This window comes from Achroia grisella, unplaced genomic scaffold, assembly GCF_030625045.1.
Source record: "Achroia grisella isolate CSIRO2021 unplaced genomic scaffold, CSIRO_AGI_Agris_v1 utg402, whole genome shotgun sequence".
In the NCBI taxonomy this organism is placed as follows: Eukaryota; Metazoa; Arthropoda; class Insecta; order Lepidoptera; family Pyralidae; genus Achroia; species Achroia grisella.
The window spans coordinates 1,572,097-1,586,740 of NW_026712841.1; the positions used below are offsets into that span (position 1 = coordinate 1,572,097).

General features: G+C 30.4%; 1 protein-coding gene across 1 annotated transcript; it reads left to right on the forward strand.

The window, feature by feature from the left end:
- Positions 1-2,141: 2,141 nt before the first annotated feature.
- Positions 2,142-12,846, forward strand: LOC131844432 (cytosolic non-specific dipeptidase). The gene is made up of 9 exons (XM_059193322.1): positions 2,142-2,552; positions 4,744-4,941; positions 5,856-6,117; positions 7,434-7,581; positions 7,670-7,770; positions 8,040-8,170; positions 8,497-8,619; positions 9,313-9,471; positions 12,457-12,846. Exons 1-9 carry the CDS (start codon positions 2,151-2,153, stop codon positions 12,505-12,507), a joined length of 1,575 nt encoding a protein of 524 aa, XP_059049305.1. The 5' UTR covers positions 2,142-2,150; the 3' UTR covers positions 12,508-12,846.
- The last annotated feature ends 1,798 nt before the right edge of the window (positions 12,847-14,644 follow it).

The following is a 14,644-nucleotide window of genomic DNA, read 5'->3' on the forward strand; positions in this document are numbered from 1 at the left end:
TACATAGATACATAGGTACATTAGCCGTGTCTGTAGACTGTCAGCGAACAATATTATACCTACATAGAATTTTCGATTGTACCCAATCAGGAGTTCGATACAGTTATATATCTATTATGTACGTATCTTTGCAAAACAGATGTCATGTAGACCGAATTCTCTGCCATCTATTTTCATGCTTTATTACTAATCACCCACTAGTAATCCGAACTGCTTCAGATATAGCGACATCTAGCGCCTACGGCGGCGAAATAAAATAGCCCGAAGAATAGCCCGAGTTAGGAAGGAACCATTTTCTTGTATGGGATGGGGTATCTGTATGTAATATTATATTATCTGTGGTACTACAAAACTATAGCTGGTATCATTATTTTAAAATTTGCCATTTAGACCTGTCTATTTATTCTACGGGATTAAAAAACAGACTGTGATTCTGATCAGAAGTACCTACGTGTATTATGTACCTATACGTAAACAAAAATCATGTATTTAATTATATATATCAGTTGTCTAGTACCAATAACTCGCTTAGTTTGGGACTAGATGGCTCTGTATATTTTGTCCAGTATTATTTTTATTGTACATTCTGTACTGTTATTGTACATATTGTACAGCAAGTACGAAAAAGGAGATTATGCATGGGTCATGTCACGTTTTTGAACACGAAGTCAAAAACGGTTGCTAGAATTTTGTCAACGGCATATATATAGGCGTTTTTAGAGTATGGTAACAAAGGCTAGCTGGGGGATGGACGGTACTACGTAGCTTAGTAACTAGTACGTGTGATATTATACTTTATTAGTCATTACTTTTATAGTTCTACGTAGTACCTGATAAATACTGTGTCAACATAATACTGGAGTAACTCGTAGTAGGTCAGAATAACGCCACTATACTGATAGCCATCGAATACTGATTATTTGCACACAGACTTATTGAACAGGAATACAATACTACGAAGTAAACATACACTTGTATATAAAAAAAAACCAAACATTTACTAGGTTTCATGGTTCTAATGGCGCGACGTCAGTTGTATCATAAGTAACTACTGAGATAGTTAATTTTGGTTAATAGTAACTATAGTAACGAGTACGCATTAAGAACTAATATGTACGGGTTTTACAGATCTAGCGGTGTGACAACTGAAGTGACATGACATGTCAAATCAGTGTGACCAGATATGGCAGATTATTGCTTTTATAGCAAAATTAAGTTTTTATTTTAATCTCGTCGTATACCTTCGATATTGTCACATTGTATAAATCCATACCTTGTCTAAAAATTGTTCTTATTCATATCCTTGAATAATATTAAATTTTATTGGTCTATAGAATAATAAAATAAGTATATACTACTTGCTTACTACCACTATAAAAATCCTTTGAGCCGAAAATAATTTGCAAACGTGAAACCGAAGTTTCTATATGTGCTATATATACTTAAACTGTAACTTTTTTAAAGATAATATACGGAAATTCATATTATATTTATTTTAGTCTAGTACTGTACAATTCAGGTTTTTTTATAACCTAACGTCTGGCATATTTACTTACGAGAGTAGTAAATTTATGTCTTATGTATATGATACTAAACTAAAACATTAGTAATAAGTTATAGTAAAAATAAATTTAACTTTTTATTATGAAATAGAAATAGAAATAATCTTTATTCAAATAAACTCATTACAAGCACTTTTGAATAGTCATATTTTGATTCTACCACTCATTCGGAATGCAGATTCATCACAAGAAGAATAAGCAAGAAACTTGTGTGTTGCTCTTTTTTAATAGATGTTTTTTTTATATAAATAATTACAGTATAACAAGTAAGAGGCATGCGATAATCAACATAGAAGTCGCTACGCACTCATTATTAATGTAATCAGATAATATTGTCAGTGCTATGGATTTAAAGTTTTTCTATAAAAACATTATTATCGTTAACGAATTCTTCAATTTTATAGTAAGCTTTTTTTGCAAAGGAACTGTTTTATTTGACATTTAAATCTTTCTTAACATAATAATATGTTGGGACTGGGCCGGGGGAATTTCAAATTATTGTATTAATATAACCCTTTTACAAATAGACTTAGCTCAAATCTAGACATCGAGTTGGCAACAGTGAATGCAAAACAGAAAATAAAAAAAATGTCTCTACTATTAAAACCGCTACGAGTTTGTAATGTTTTCAGATTTCCAAGATCTGGAGCAACATCACTAACTATAAATTATTTTGATATATTTAATAAATATATTTCAACAACTTTAGATTTACCTAAAACAATGGCTGCAGAAAAGACACTGCCTAAGATATTTCAATTTGTTGACAAGAATGTAGCCTCCTACAAGAATCTCTTGAAAGAAGCAGTTGCAATTCCATCGGTGTCATGTGATGTAAAATACCGGGAAGACTGTGTACGTATGGTTCACTGGATGCAAGACAAACTGAAGGAAGTTGGTGCTACTACAGAACTGAGGGATATCGGTTTCCAGACTATAGATGGAAAGGAAGTAAAACTACCGCCTGTATTAATTGGGTCTTTAGGAAATGTAAGTAATATTATATTTCAATTATTATACTTTATTTCATTATAACCACACTCACTTTCACTCTTGAATTCGATCGCTATACACATATGTGTACACTTTTTTCTGTCTTTATTCTTAAAAAATTTAGGTCTTCGGAACCACATCAGAGCAACACAGGAAAATCTGTGTGAATCTACTTAGCTACAAATTAATAAAATTATACAATTTAAGAAATCTTACTTAGTATTAATTACATATAAAATGATCAGTTTAAGAAATCTCTTCTGATTTATAAAATTAGGTTTATAAAAGTAGGTAATAAAATAATTAACATAATTTTTCAAAAGTTACTTAGTAGGTGTATAAAATTGCCTGCAAAATGCTTCGTCAACTAATAAATAGTATAGGAGTAGACTGAAACCTATTATCTCATGTTGTTTTGACAATGCCCTAGATATTTTTTTCTAAATCGTTCGGAAGTCTGCCAGTAACACCTACATTGGGATCTTAGAAAAGACACTATTTTCTGTTCTTATAGAAAATTTTGTACAAAGAATATACAGAAAAATTTTACATGGAGCAAATTTACTTAACCAAAACTAGACCTGAAAACACCAATATACCAAAATAATTTTGTTATTTTATATATCTACAGGAGTTTGGTACATTTTACTTACTAGATGTCCTAGACCAATAAAATGAGTCATTATAGCTGTAAAAAGTACCAAACTTTTGTAAATACCAAAAATAACAAAATTGAAATAAATTTTTAACAAGTTTATAGCTAAAATATTGTACTAAGCTAACTTGAAAGAAATTTATCAGCTATAATCTTAATCATAACTCTTCAATTCCTAGGGAGTGTTAGTATCAGAAATATGAAGTTATAGATATCATTAAACCTTGATATAAACTACTTCAGATACAAAGTTTTTGAAAAACACTTCTGTTATGATGTAGGTCTGTTAAACAGTACTGAATCATTCTCAATAGTGCCATCGTTACAAAAGATTCAAATTATTTCTAATTGGAGACGTCCAAATTGACATTTTATGATATATGATGATCATAGGAAATTATACATGCATATGCTAGAAAAAACTTGATAAAACAAAAAGAAAGCTTTAAGCTTTCTACCAAATTAAATAGCTTGGAAGGAAAAGACAAAAATCATTAATATATAAGTTATATAGTTATAGTAATGATAAAGCAAAATTTTCAGTCTGCCTGTTTATGGCCTTACTTCTAAATTACACAACAAATATTGGTACAGTATCATTCCAGAAGATGTACATTATTATAAGCATATATTTCACACATACACAACTTCATTAAATAAAATATATATAAATTATATAAAAATATCATAGTTGTACTAATGCTTTTCGTACAGTGCATGGTACGAAAAGCATTAGTACAACTATGATATTTTTATATAATTTATATATATTTTATTCTGTCTGCTAGATATCTGTCCACAAAAATATATATATATTTTCAACCAAAATGACCAGATACTTTTAAAATTAAAGGCAAACCCTTTTTTTTACTAGCCAATCTATATAATTGTGTAGAGACTAGATATTATATTTAGATTCATCTGCCAAGCAGCTTGATTTGTAAACTATTTCATTGCAGGGTGCCATTAGGCAGTGAAATTATAGGTTATGGAATAGCAACACATGTATAGTATAATAGATGTCACATTATAATGTGATGTCACCTATAATGGGCAACTGTTACAGCTTACAATCAGGTGGGTTACCTGGTCAGTCAAGTTAGCTAGTCAAGTTATGCTTTTCCAATTACATAAAACATGTATTACATTGAGCAGGGTCGCATTGTGAATTGCCCTGGGCTAAAAGTACTTACGGCCTACTTAATTATATTATTCAACTAAAAAAAACACATTGACCAAAAACAAGCATCAAGGAATTCCCCATTCCCTTGTATAGATGTGCATATGCATGGGCTGATTAATCTCACTGTGGCCAACCTTATGAAAAAGCCCTTAGATATAGATCGGCCTCTGACATAACAAAAGTAATTTACTGCAATGTTATAATTTGCGGTATTGAAAATAATACTTCTAGCATTAATTCCATCTTATGTATTATATTTTATTTTGTCAATTAAGTTATTTAATTAAATAAATTATGTTCTAAAAGAATGTGAGATAATAAGTTGCAATATAAAATTTATTTATTTCAAGGATAAGAAAAAGAACACAATATGTGTGTATGGCCATTTAGATGTCCAACCAGCCTTAAAATCTGATGGGTGGCTCTCTGAACCATTTGAGTTAGTTGAAAGAGACAATAAGCTGTATGGGCGAGGGTCTACTGATGACAAAGGGCCCGTTATTGGGTGGCTTCATGCTATAAATGCCTATAAAGGAGTGGGTGAGGAGGTGAGTTCTTAATTCAGATTTTTGTTCATAACTTCTTGGCTGACTTTTAATATGATTGAAGCTACTCCTACTTAGTCCAGAAAGAGGTGAGTAGGTCATGACACCATATAAATTTGTATCAATTTTTACTTCCAACTGACTTTCTGGTGATGGAAACATCCATAACTATCTAAATTCAAGAGAAGGCTGTGGTTTTGCCACCTTTTGATTCTAACCTATCCAATGAAATGTTGGTATTATGTTCACCAGAATGTACACAGTTGATAATGCCTCAAAGTGCTCTATTTCAGATTACAGTCATGAAGATATATTATGTAATTATATATTATTAAAAACAATGGAATATAATTCTTAATTAATAGGCAGGTGCTAAAAGGCATAATTACTTTAAGTGTACTCTGGGTCCTCGGCATTAATAAATTCTAGGCCCATAGTGCCGTGCATAAATATTATTTAATGTCAATTATAATAGGTTAACAATAGTGCAGGCATAATTGAAAAGCACTCTTCATAATTACATTAATGTAATTAGAAATCAAATATATAACATCAAGTGTATTTCATGAATAATCAGTAGGAAATTAAATAAGATGCTTATTGAACTATTTAGATGTGCAATAAATGGTCACAGCTAATTGTATCTATTAACATAAAAGCTAGGAAATAATAAATATAAATATATTTTAATGGAAATAGGTCGCTTGCTAACATAACTGCAAAAGTTATAAGTCTAACGATACTTTATTGTTAGTTATTAATACACAAATTGTGGGCGGTATTATCATACATTTTCCTGATAACTTGGGAGTGATGCAATGGCATCAAATTGCAACTACATACCTATACATTTGCAATTTAATGCAATGTTACTACTTTAGTATAAAATATTTACTATTATTATTTTAATTTTACAGTTGCCTGTAAACTTAAAGTTTGTTTTCGAATGTATGGAAGAGTCGGGTTCTGAAGGACTCGACGCTCTCCTAATGGAGCAGTTGAAACCGGCTGGGTTCTTTAAAGACGTTGATTATGTATGCATATCTGACAACTATTGGTTGGGAACAACTAAGCCTTGTATTACTTACGGACTTCGCGGGATAAGCTATTATTTCTTAGAAGTGGAATGTGCCAAAATGGATTTGCACAGTGGTGTATATGGCGGCACAGTACATGAAGGTATTATATTATACTCGTATATCAAATAACATTACTTTAATTAGCTTATCAAATATGCTGATCAAATAATTTAACAGTTTTATATTCTCTGTAGAACATAGTTTATGAAATAATATACTGCGATACAAAAAAAATATTCGGTCCCGCCTTCTCTAACACTTTACGCTGGCGGGATACCAGTGGATGATTATAGCATGAAGATGAAGTCAGGTCAATAGTGGCTATTTACCAGGAAACCATAATGCGCGTGTAGGTCGACTTGGAAGGGTACATGACTAGCAATGAACAGGGTTACTACTCCCTATTAATAACAATCCCCTTGCCTTGTCGAATCGCACTTTACCTTTATCTCAAACTTATCCCAATGGTATGGGGTCGTAATATATTTAAATGTATATTACAAAGGATATCACTTATACTTTCGAGTATTTGCAAACTTGCATAAATGCTTTTTTTTTTTGGTGCTTATACAGTATTAAAGTTAGAATTTATAGGAATATATAAATCTATTATGGGATGTTATGATTTGATTAATTTTATTATAAGAAACATGGATATTATTAATTCAAGAATAAATAATAAATGTAAATATCGTCGGTAACTATGTGAATGCTATCTAATTTAACAACGAAAATATCTAATATAACTTGAAGTCGTTGCTTCATTGTTACATGTATTAGTCTTTTTTTTCTAAATATGCTCTATTATTGTAATTTTGTTATCTGGTGTATGTTTTCTTATTTGTTCGGCTTACTATGTTTACTTCAAGTGGAAGTTAATTGTGGTGGCTTTACTGATAATAATATTATATGAAATTAAATAATGTTAGTATTGTCATAATAATGTTCACATTATTTATTCAAAATCATGTAGATTATGGGTGCGAAGAATCCCTTGCACACTTAACATCTACAGTTTCTATACGTAAGTATATACCGCGCGATTCATTGATATGACCATGAATGGACTTTGAAAAGAATTATAAAGAACATCACTTTTATTGACATCCTCGGTGGTTTAGCGCTTTAGTACACCGCTTTACTTCCTATGATGTTGGTTTCGATTTCTCGTAGGATACAAACATTTGTGTTCTAGTGTATGATTCTTTGTATTGGTGTGGGTGTTTTATATGTAGATTATTTATTTACAAAACTAAATGTTATTAAGTAGTAGTGTATCTATAACTAATTGTGTAAATTGTCCACGGTTATCTATATTAGGTATTGTTCCATAAATATATAGAGCTGCCAGTCATTTTGATCAATAGATGTTTCTGACAATTACTTGAATACTACAGTGTTTATTGCCTGTTACAGCGATGACAGACTTGATTTATTTAATGGGTCAATTGGTGGACAAGGACGGGAAGATTTTAATTACGGACATTTATAAATCGGTCGCACCGTTAACCGAAAATGAGAAATCACTTTACACGGATATTGATTTTGATCCTGAGGCATACAGGTCAGGTCATATAAACCTAATAAGAAAACATTGTATCGAAAATATCTTTATACTATTTATAATTTATTTAATTATATATGTCTTGCAGACAATCAATTGAAGCCCCTAAGTTGGCACATAATGGCGTAAAGGAACAATTGCTGATGCATAGATGGAGATATCCTAGCCTATCCTTGCACGGTATTGAAGGTAAACAAAAGATCACATAAAAATTCCTGCTGAAATAAAAAGCATGCTATTATACTAAATGATTCGTACGTTGAATTACATTTAGATAACTCCTATAAGCATTCAAACTGGAATTATTATATAAACAACAAACTATGTTACTTGTCTAGAATCCTTCAAGTACAATAGAATGAAATACATTTACTATACACTCAACAAATGGAATACTTTTTATTTCTTTATATGTACTTTATTTCTGAAATATAAAACATTCAAAATAAAAATTTCAGGTGCTGCTTTTCAACCTGGAGCGAAAACTGTAATTCCAGGCAAAGTGATTGGTAAATTTTCTATTCGTCTCGTACCAAATCAAGAACCAGAGGAGGTAGAAAAATTAGTGTTTGATTATGTTAATAAGAAGGTTAGTATTTTCTCAACAAACTTTTTTATTATACATTTCTATCTTTTTGTTACTGTATTTCTATTTACCTTAGTAAATCTACATATACTGAGGTAGACTATGTAAAAAGTCCACTTACATGGTCTTCCTGTTTCAGCCGCCAAGCGTCTTGATTTGTGTATTTCGGTTGAAGAAGGTGATAAGGCAGTGAAATTCTACAAGACATTAGTCATATTAACCTCATTGCTAACAATTTACCTTGTTAGGTCGACTTTCACGCGGTCCCCACAGGAAACCTATATAAAATTATGATATTTTCTAATATAACTATTTTCTCTCTCTTCTAGTGGGCTGAACATGGATCGCCTAACAAAATGAGAATCACAGCACAGAGCGGCCGACCGTGGACTGAGAATCCTGATCATCCTCATTATCAAGCAGCTGCCCGCGCTACTAAACTCATTTATCAGGTACTAAAGGGTCATTTTCATGTGTATTTTTAAACATTTCTTTGTATGTCATGCCAAATAACAAGTCTGTGAATTGGCCGTCTAATCTATGCGGCAGGTATTAAGGAAAAGTAATAGTAATTTAATTATTATGAGAATACAATATGAAGAAACTGAAAAAACATTATTGCCATATAACTTTATGACAATAAAGTTATATGGCAATAAATTTTTTTTATTATTAATTAAGGTCAGTAATTAAGGTCAATCCAATTTTCTATGGTTTCTTTTTAACATACTATTTGTTTCTCTGTTATTAATTAGGTGTATATATCTTATATATAAAATTCTCGTGTCACAGTTTTCGTTCCCATACTTCTCCGAAACGGCTTGACCGTTTCTCATGAAATTTTGTGAGCGTATTGAGTAGGTCTGAGAATCGGCCAACATCTATTTTTCATCCCCCTAAATTTTAGGGGTAGTCCAACCCTAATTTTTTTTTATTTATTTTAAGGCAAAACAACGTTTGCCGGGACAGCTAGTTTACTTATATATTTAAGTTTCTATTTAATTATAAATAATAATTATAAAAGCATAAACAACTGTATGTTTATGTTTTTATAACTATTATTTATACAAGTTCTTAGATTACGACTAGGTTGTGTTTGACTGTGTGAATTGCTATTTATATGTATATCTTTTTTATTTTTGCAGACTGATCCCGACATGTCACGTGAAGGCGGTTCGATTCCCGTGACGATCACACTGCAGGAGGCGAGCGGACGGAACGTACTGTTGCTGCCTATGGGTGCCGGCGATGATATGGCGCACTCGCAGAATGAAAAACTCAACGTGCGCAATTACATTGAAGGGGTAAGTCGGGGTATTCTATGCCCTCACACACACACGAAATTTGATTTCTCTTCTTGATTTGATTATATCATGTAAATTGAATGACGATAGTAGACTGCGGATAATTATACATGAATTATGAACAACGGTGGGCTAATTATGTAACTTCGTTCGCAACGATTTTCGTATGTAACGTAGTGAAAATGACGTCATCTGTCAATAATGCGATCATATAGACGCCATTTGACGCTGTCAACTAGCATTGCAACGTAAACGCAACTTTACATATCGATAAAAATTATTTCTATCGAATGTCGATTTAGTAACCTCGTTGCAACGTCACGTAATCGCTATTTTGCCGAAATGACAGCGTGGAATTGAAACGGTTTTTACATTATGAGAAACAATTTAGAAGGTGTTTCTTTTGGTTACAATCTTTAAAATATCAGCATTAGCAGCATTATTTATCTTGTTTTGGTAATTTTCAGTATTACATATATTTTTATTATATTAAATATTACGTAGAAAGTCGTGAAAAGGTTTTAAATTTATTAAAATGGGAAAATTGTCACGACTCACAACACGACATCAGTGTTGCCAATTCGATATTTTATTTTCGTCCCAAATCACATAGAATGTTGTATTAACTAGAGTAAATGTTTAATATAAAATTAGGGTTGATTATGATATTAATATAATTAAAAAACTATTTCAATGAATACGGTGCTCTGTGAACGGAATACAACGTTTATGATGCTCTGAGATTTGTTTAAAGTAAATAAATTTATTTGTTTAAAGTTTTTACAATTATGTACAAATTTAAAAAGATGTGCCCATATCATTTTAAATTTATATGGATACCTACGTACTTACCTAGGTATCTATAGCAGAAAAGAAAATTTAATTTGTAGGTTAGATTAATATTATTAATGATTATAAATAGTTTGTATAAAATATGCTTTTATATTCAAAATTATTATCCTTATTTTTTAATTAGAATAGAATAGACTTTCTTTATTTTATTTTATTAAATGTCTATTAATAAAATTAAAATAAAAGAACAAGTGAACGCTGCAGTATATTTTGTAATTTTTGAACGCAATAAAAATTGTTTCAAATCAACCAACTAGTGTAACAACCCAATAAATTAAAATGTATCCCTCTACAGGTATAAGCTATCTAATGTACTGACTTTTTAAATTGGTCGGATTAACAATATTCCGCTGCAACTTCATAGTAGTGTTTTATCGATAGAAATGATTTATGTTGCGGTCATTAGACCTTACTTGATCGCATTTTTTAAATTGAAATGATTTCATATCGCATCACAACTTCAACAGAAACAATTTCATATCGTGTTACATAATTAGCCCACGGTGGGCTAATTATGTAACTTCGTTCGCAACGATTTTCGTATGTAACGTAGTGAAAATGACGTCATCTGTCAATAATGCGATCATATAGACGCCATTTGACGCTGTCAACTAGCATTGCAACGTAAACGCAACTTTACATATCGATAAAAATTATTTCTATCGAATGTCGATTTAGTAACCTCGTTGCAACGTCACGTAATCGCTATTTTGCCGAAATGACAGCGTGGAATTGAAACGGTTTTTACATTATGAGAAACAATTTAGAAGGTGTTTCTTTTGGTTACAATCTTTAAAATATCAGCATTAGCAGCATTATTTATCTTGTTTTGGTAATTTTCAGTATTACATATATTTTTATTATATTAAATATTACGTAGAAAGTCGTGAAAAGGTTTTAAATTTATTAAAATGGGAAAATTGTCACGACTCACAACACGACATCAGTGTTGCCAATTCGATATTTTATTTTCGTCCCAAATCACATAGAATGTTGTATTAACTAGAGTAAATGTTTAATATAAAATTAGGGTTGATTATGATATTAATATAATTAAAAAACTATTTCAATGAATACGGTGCTCTGTGAACGGAATACAACGTTTATGATGCTCTGTGATTTGTTTAAAGTAAATAAATTTATTTGTTTAAAGTTTTTACAATTATGTACAAATTTAAAAAGATGTGCCCATATCATTTTAAATTTATATGGATACCTACGTACTTACCTAGGTATCTATAGCAGAAAAGAAAATTTAATTTGTAGGTTAGATTAATATTATTAATGATTATAAATAGTTTGTATAAAATATGCTTTTATATTCAAAATTATTATCCTTATTTTTTCATTAGAATAGAATAGACTTTCTTTATTTTATTTTATTAAATGTCTATTAATAAAATTAAAATAAAAGAACAAGTGAACGCTGCAGTATATTTTGTAATTTTTGAACGCAATAAAAATTGTTTCAAATCAACCAACTAGTGTAACAACCCAATAAATTAAAATGTATCCCTCTAAAGGTATAAACTATCTAATGTACTGACTTTTTAAATTGGTCGGATTAACAATATTCCGCTGCAACTTCATAGTAGTGTTTTATCGATAGAAATGATTTATGTTGCGGTCATTCGCCCTTACTTGATCGCATTTTTTAAATTGAAATGATTTCATATTGCATCACAACTTCAACAGAAACAATTTCATATCGTGTTACATAATTAGCCAACGGGTATAGTATACACAATGATATGTATCAAACATAGATATATGAATATTATATTAAAATACTATCGTGATCACTTGGATAACTGGGCCTCCACTGTGCGTAATTCCAGTATCTTTTTGCACTCGCAACCATATCGTAAAATCACCTTCTAGTGATGGTAAAAATATTACAAGTGTAGGCATAGTTTCATTTTTAGTTTGCTGTCGCTGTTAACTTCACCATGTATTTTTTTAATGTTGGCCAATTTGACCTTTTGGGCGCAATCCAGTGTAGTAAAGATTAGATGTTTGAACAAAACTTGTCATATAGTATTTAGCAGTAATAATCTACTTTAAAACTATTTAATTTTTACCAAAAAAAATATTGTTATACATTTTTGTAAACTATAATGCTCTTTGTTTCAGATAAAACTTTTTGCTGCTTATTTGTACGAGGTTGGTAAACTACCTAAGTGAAGACATAATAATTATAACTATTATTGTCTACAAAGCAAGGGAAGCATTCCTACTTTTAAGTACAATTTATATTTGTATACTTTTTTATTCTTTATCGACTATGTTTAATTCGGTTTTATTTTTCATAATGTAACGACATAACACTAAAATAAATAGTACTAATATTTTGTTAAGTCAATTTGTTATAAAATTTATTATGCATAATGGTGCTACAATACAATGGTACATGCGTTGTCATAATATTATTTAAGTGCATTTTGTAATGAATTGTTAACATAATTGACGATTTTGTATTTTTGTTCTGTTTTGTAATAAATAGTGGTATTTCCAAAAACCTGATTTATTCTTTCATTAAATAAATCCCTAACACAGAATAGTAACAAGTGCTGTAAATATTTTCAAGGAAGATTGCCAAAGGTTCGTTTAAATAAAAATGTAGCTGCATTAATTTTGGAAAAGGAAAGTAGAAGTTTTTTAACTCAATTAAAATATTTATAATCGCTATAAAATTTATAATGTAGCTAATTACTAAACGAAATAAAGTAATATAGTTAATAATCATATTTGCTGTTCATAACTTTGGTATTTGTTTTATCATCTCTGTGTCGTCAATGGAAATTACATAGTGAGTCTCCAGTAAAAATACTATACATGACGCGGTAAACGCATTGTTTATATGGTTTAACTTTTCTATTCATTATATCATTTATAACTTGCCGTGATTCGAATTGTGGGCAATACCCATTCATAATTCAAACAATGATTTGTACTTCTCAATGAGAGATAAAATATGTATGTGCTCGCAAATTCAATATAAGTATGACAAATAAATAGGTAACAATTATATTTTATTCCATAAAAAAAATCTACCAACTCTCCTACTTTACTAATACCACAGATAAGATAATATACATTACTGACAAAATTTTAAAATACTTTTTTGGGAAGTTCTCATTGTGTAAAAATAGCAAAGATACGATTATAATGAACCTTAATATTTTTTAAGACATTACCGATTATTCGTTACTTAGTATTCGTTAATTAATATAGTGAGACTTAATATAACTGACACTGTACAGTATGGGGTATGTACAGTATCTGAATAAAGTATGAGAGATGTCATGCGTCAGCACGATGAATACGGTATGGGTTTCTACGGTATGGTTTATTTACTCACATAGTTTCGGAGATAACAATACTGAACTCAAAACTAAATATTTGTTATTTTGTAGTCATACTGTACTTAATGTAGGTATATGATTACTAATATTTTTGTGTTTTTTTTTTTTCAATGAGCATCATCATTAAATAAAGTAAATATTTAATATAATTATAAAGTATTTTTAAAAATGTCGTACTACCTTACATTGTTCTCCAAATTTTTTTTGAACTATTCTAATGTTGTTGTTTGCCGCAGCAGATCCTTTTTGCTTCGCCGGACGAATATAAGAGCAAGTGCAGGGGACGCTACAAACACACAGAAAGGTATGGAAACGGACGGACTCTTATGGAACGGAGAAAACAACTCATGCTTGATGGATGCACCTTAAGTGTAAGTGTTCTATTTAAGCCGTTGTTATATCGATCTTAATAGAGCAAAACTTTCGAAGTAAAAGTAGTTTTTGATTAATTCACTAGCGATGTACAACAATCATCACAAATAAAATTAATGTAAATGTCGATATTAGGTTCCCTTCTAGTTATGTGGGGTTATAATAGCATGTAGACATCGCAAAAATGCGTTTCGTCGCTGTCTACCCCTTCTACATTTACAGTCATTTGGATAACTATGAAGAGTATATCTATTCAATAACCACCCAATGTTTACTGATAGCTGAATATGATTGACAAAAAGTGCACAAGACGACCTCGTTAGTGAGGTGAATGTTATACAAAATATTCTATTCGGCACAATGTGGAACATCGCCATTCACCGTGAAAGTCTGTGATATTTCACTGATATTGTGTATTTAATTTGCCTATCCTATTGTTATTTCACGACCTCCATATTTTCATATAGGTCATATGTAGTAGTAACTGTCGGCGACCAGATTTACAATGAAATTTTATAACCAAAATTGAAACCGAATTTTTGCTAGTTACACTTTATTTTAGGTCATTATTTTGTATAATTTTT

Coding starts and splice junctions, on each gene's coding strand:
- LOC131844432 (XM_059193322.1), top strand. CDS start 2,151: ATGTCTCTACTATTAAAACCGCTACGAGTTTGTAATGTTTTCAGATTT. Junction 2,553..4,743: donor TAATTGGGTCTTTAGGAAAT/GTAAGTAATATT, acceptor ATTTATTTCAAG/GATAAGAAAAAGAACACAAT. Junction 7,582..7,669: donor TTTGATCCTGAGGCATACAG/GTCAGGTCATAT, acceptor TATGTCTTGCAG/ACAATCAATTGAAGCCCCTA.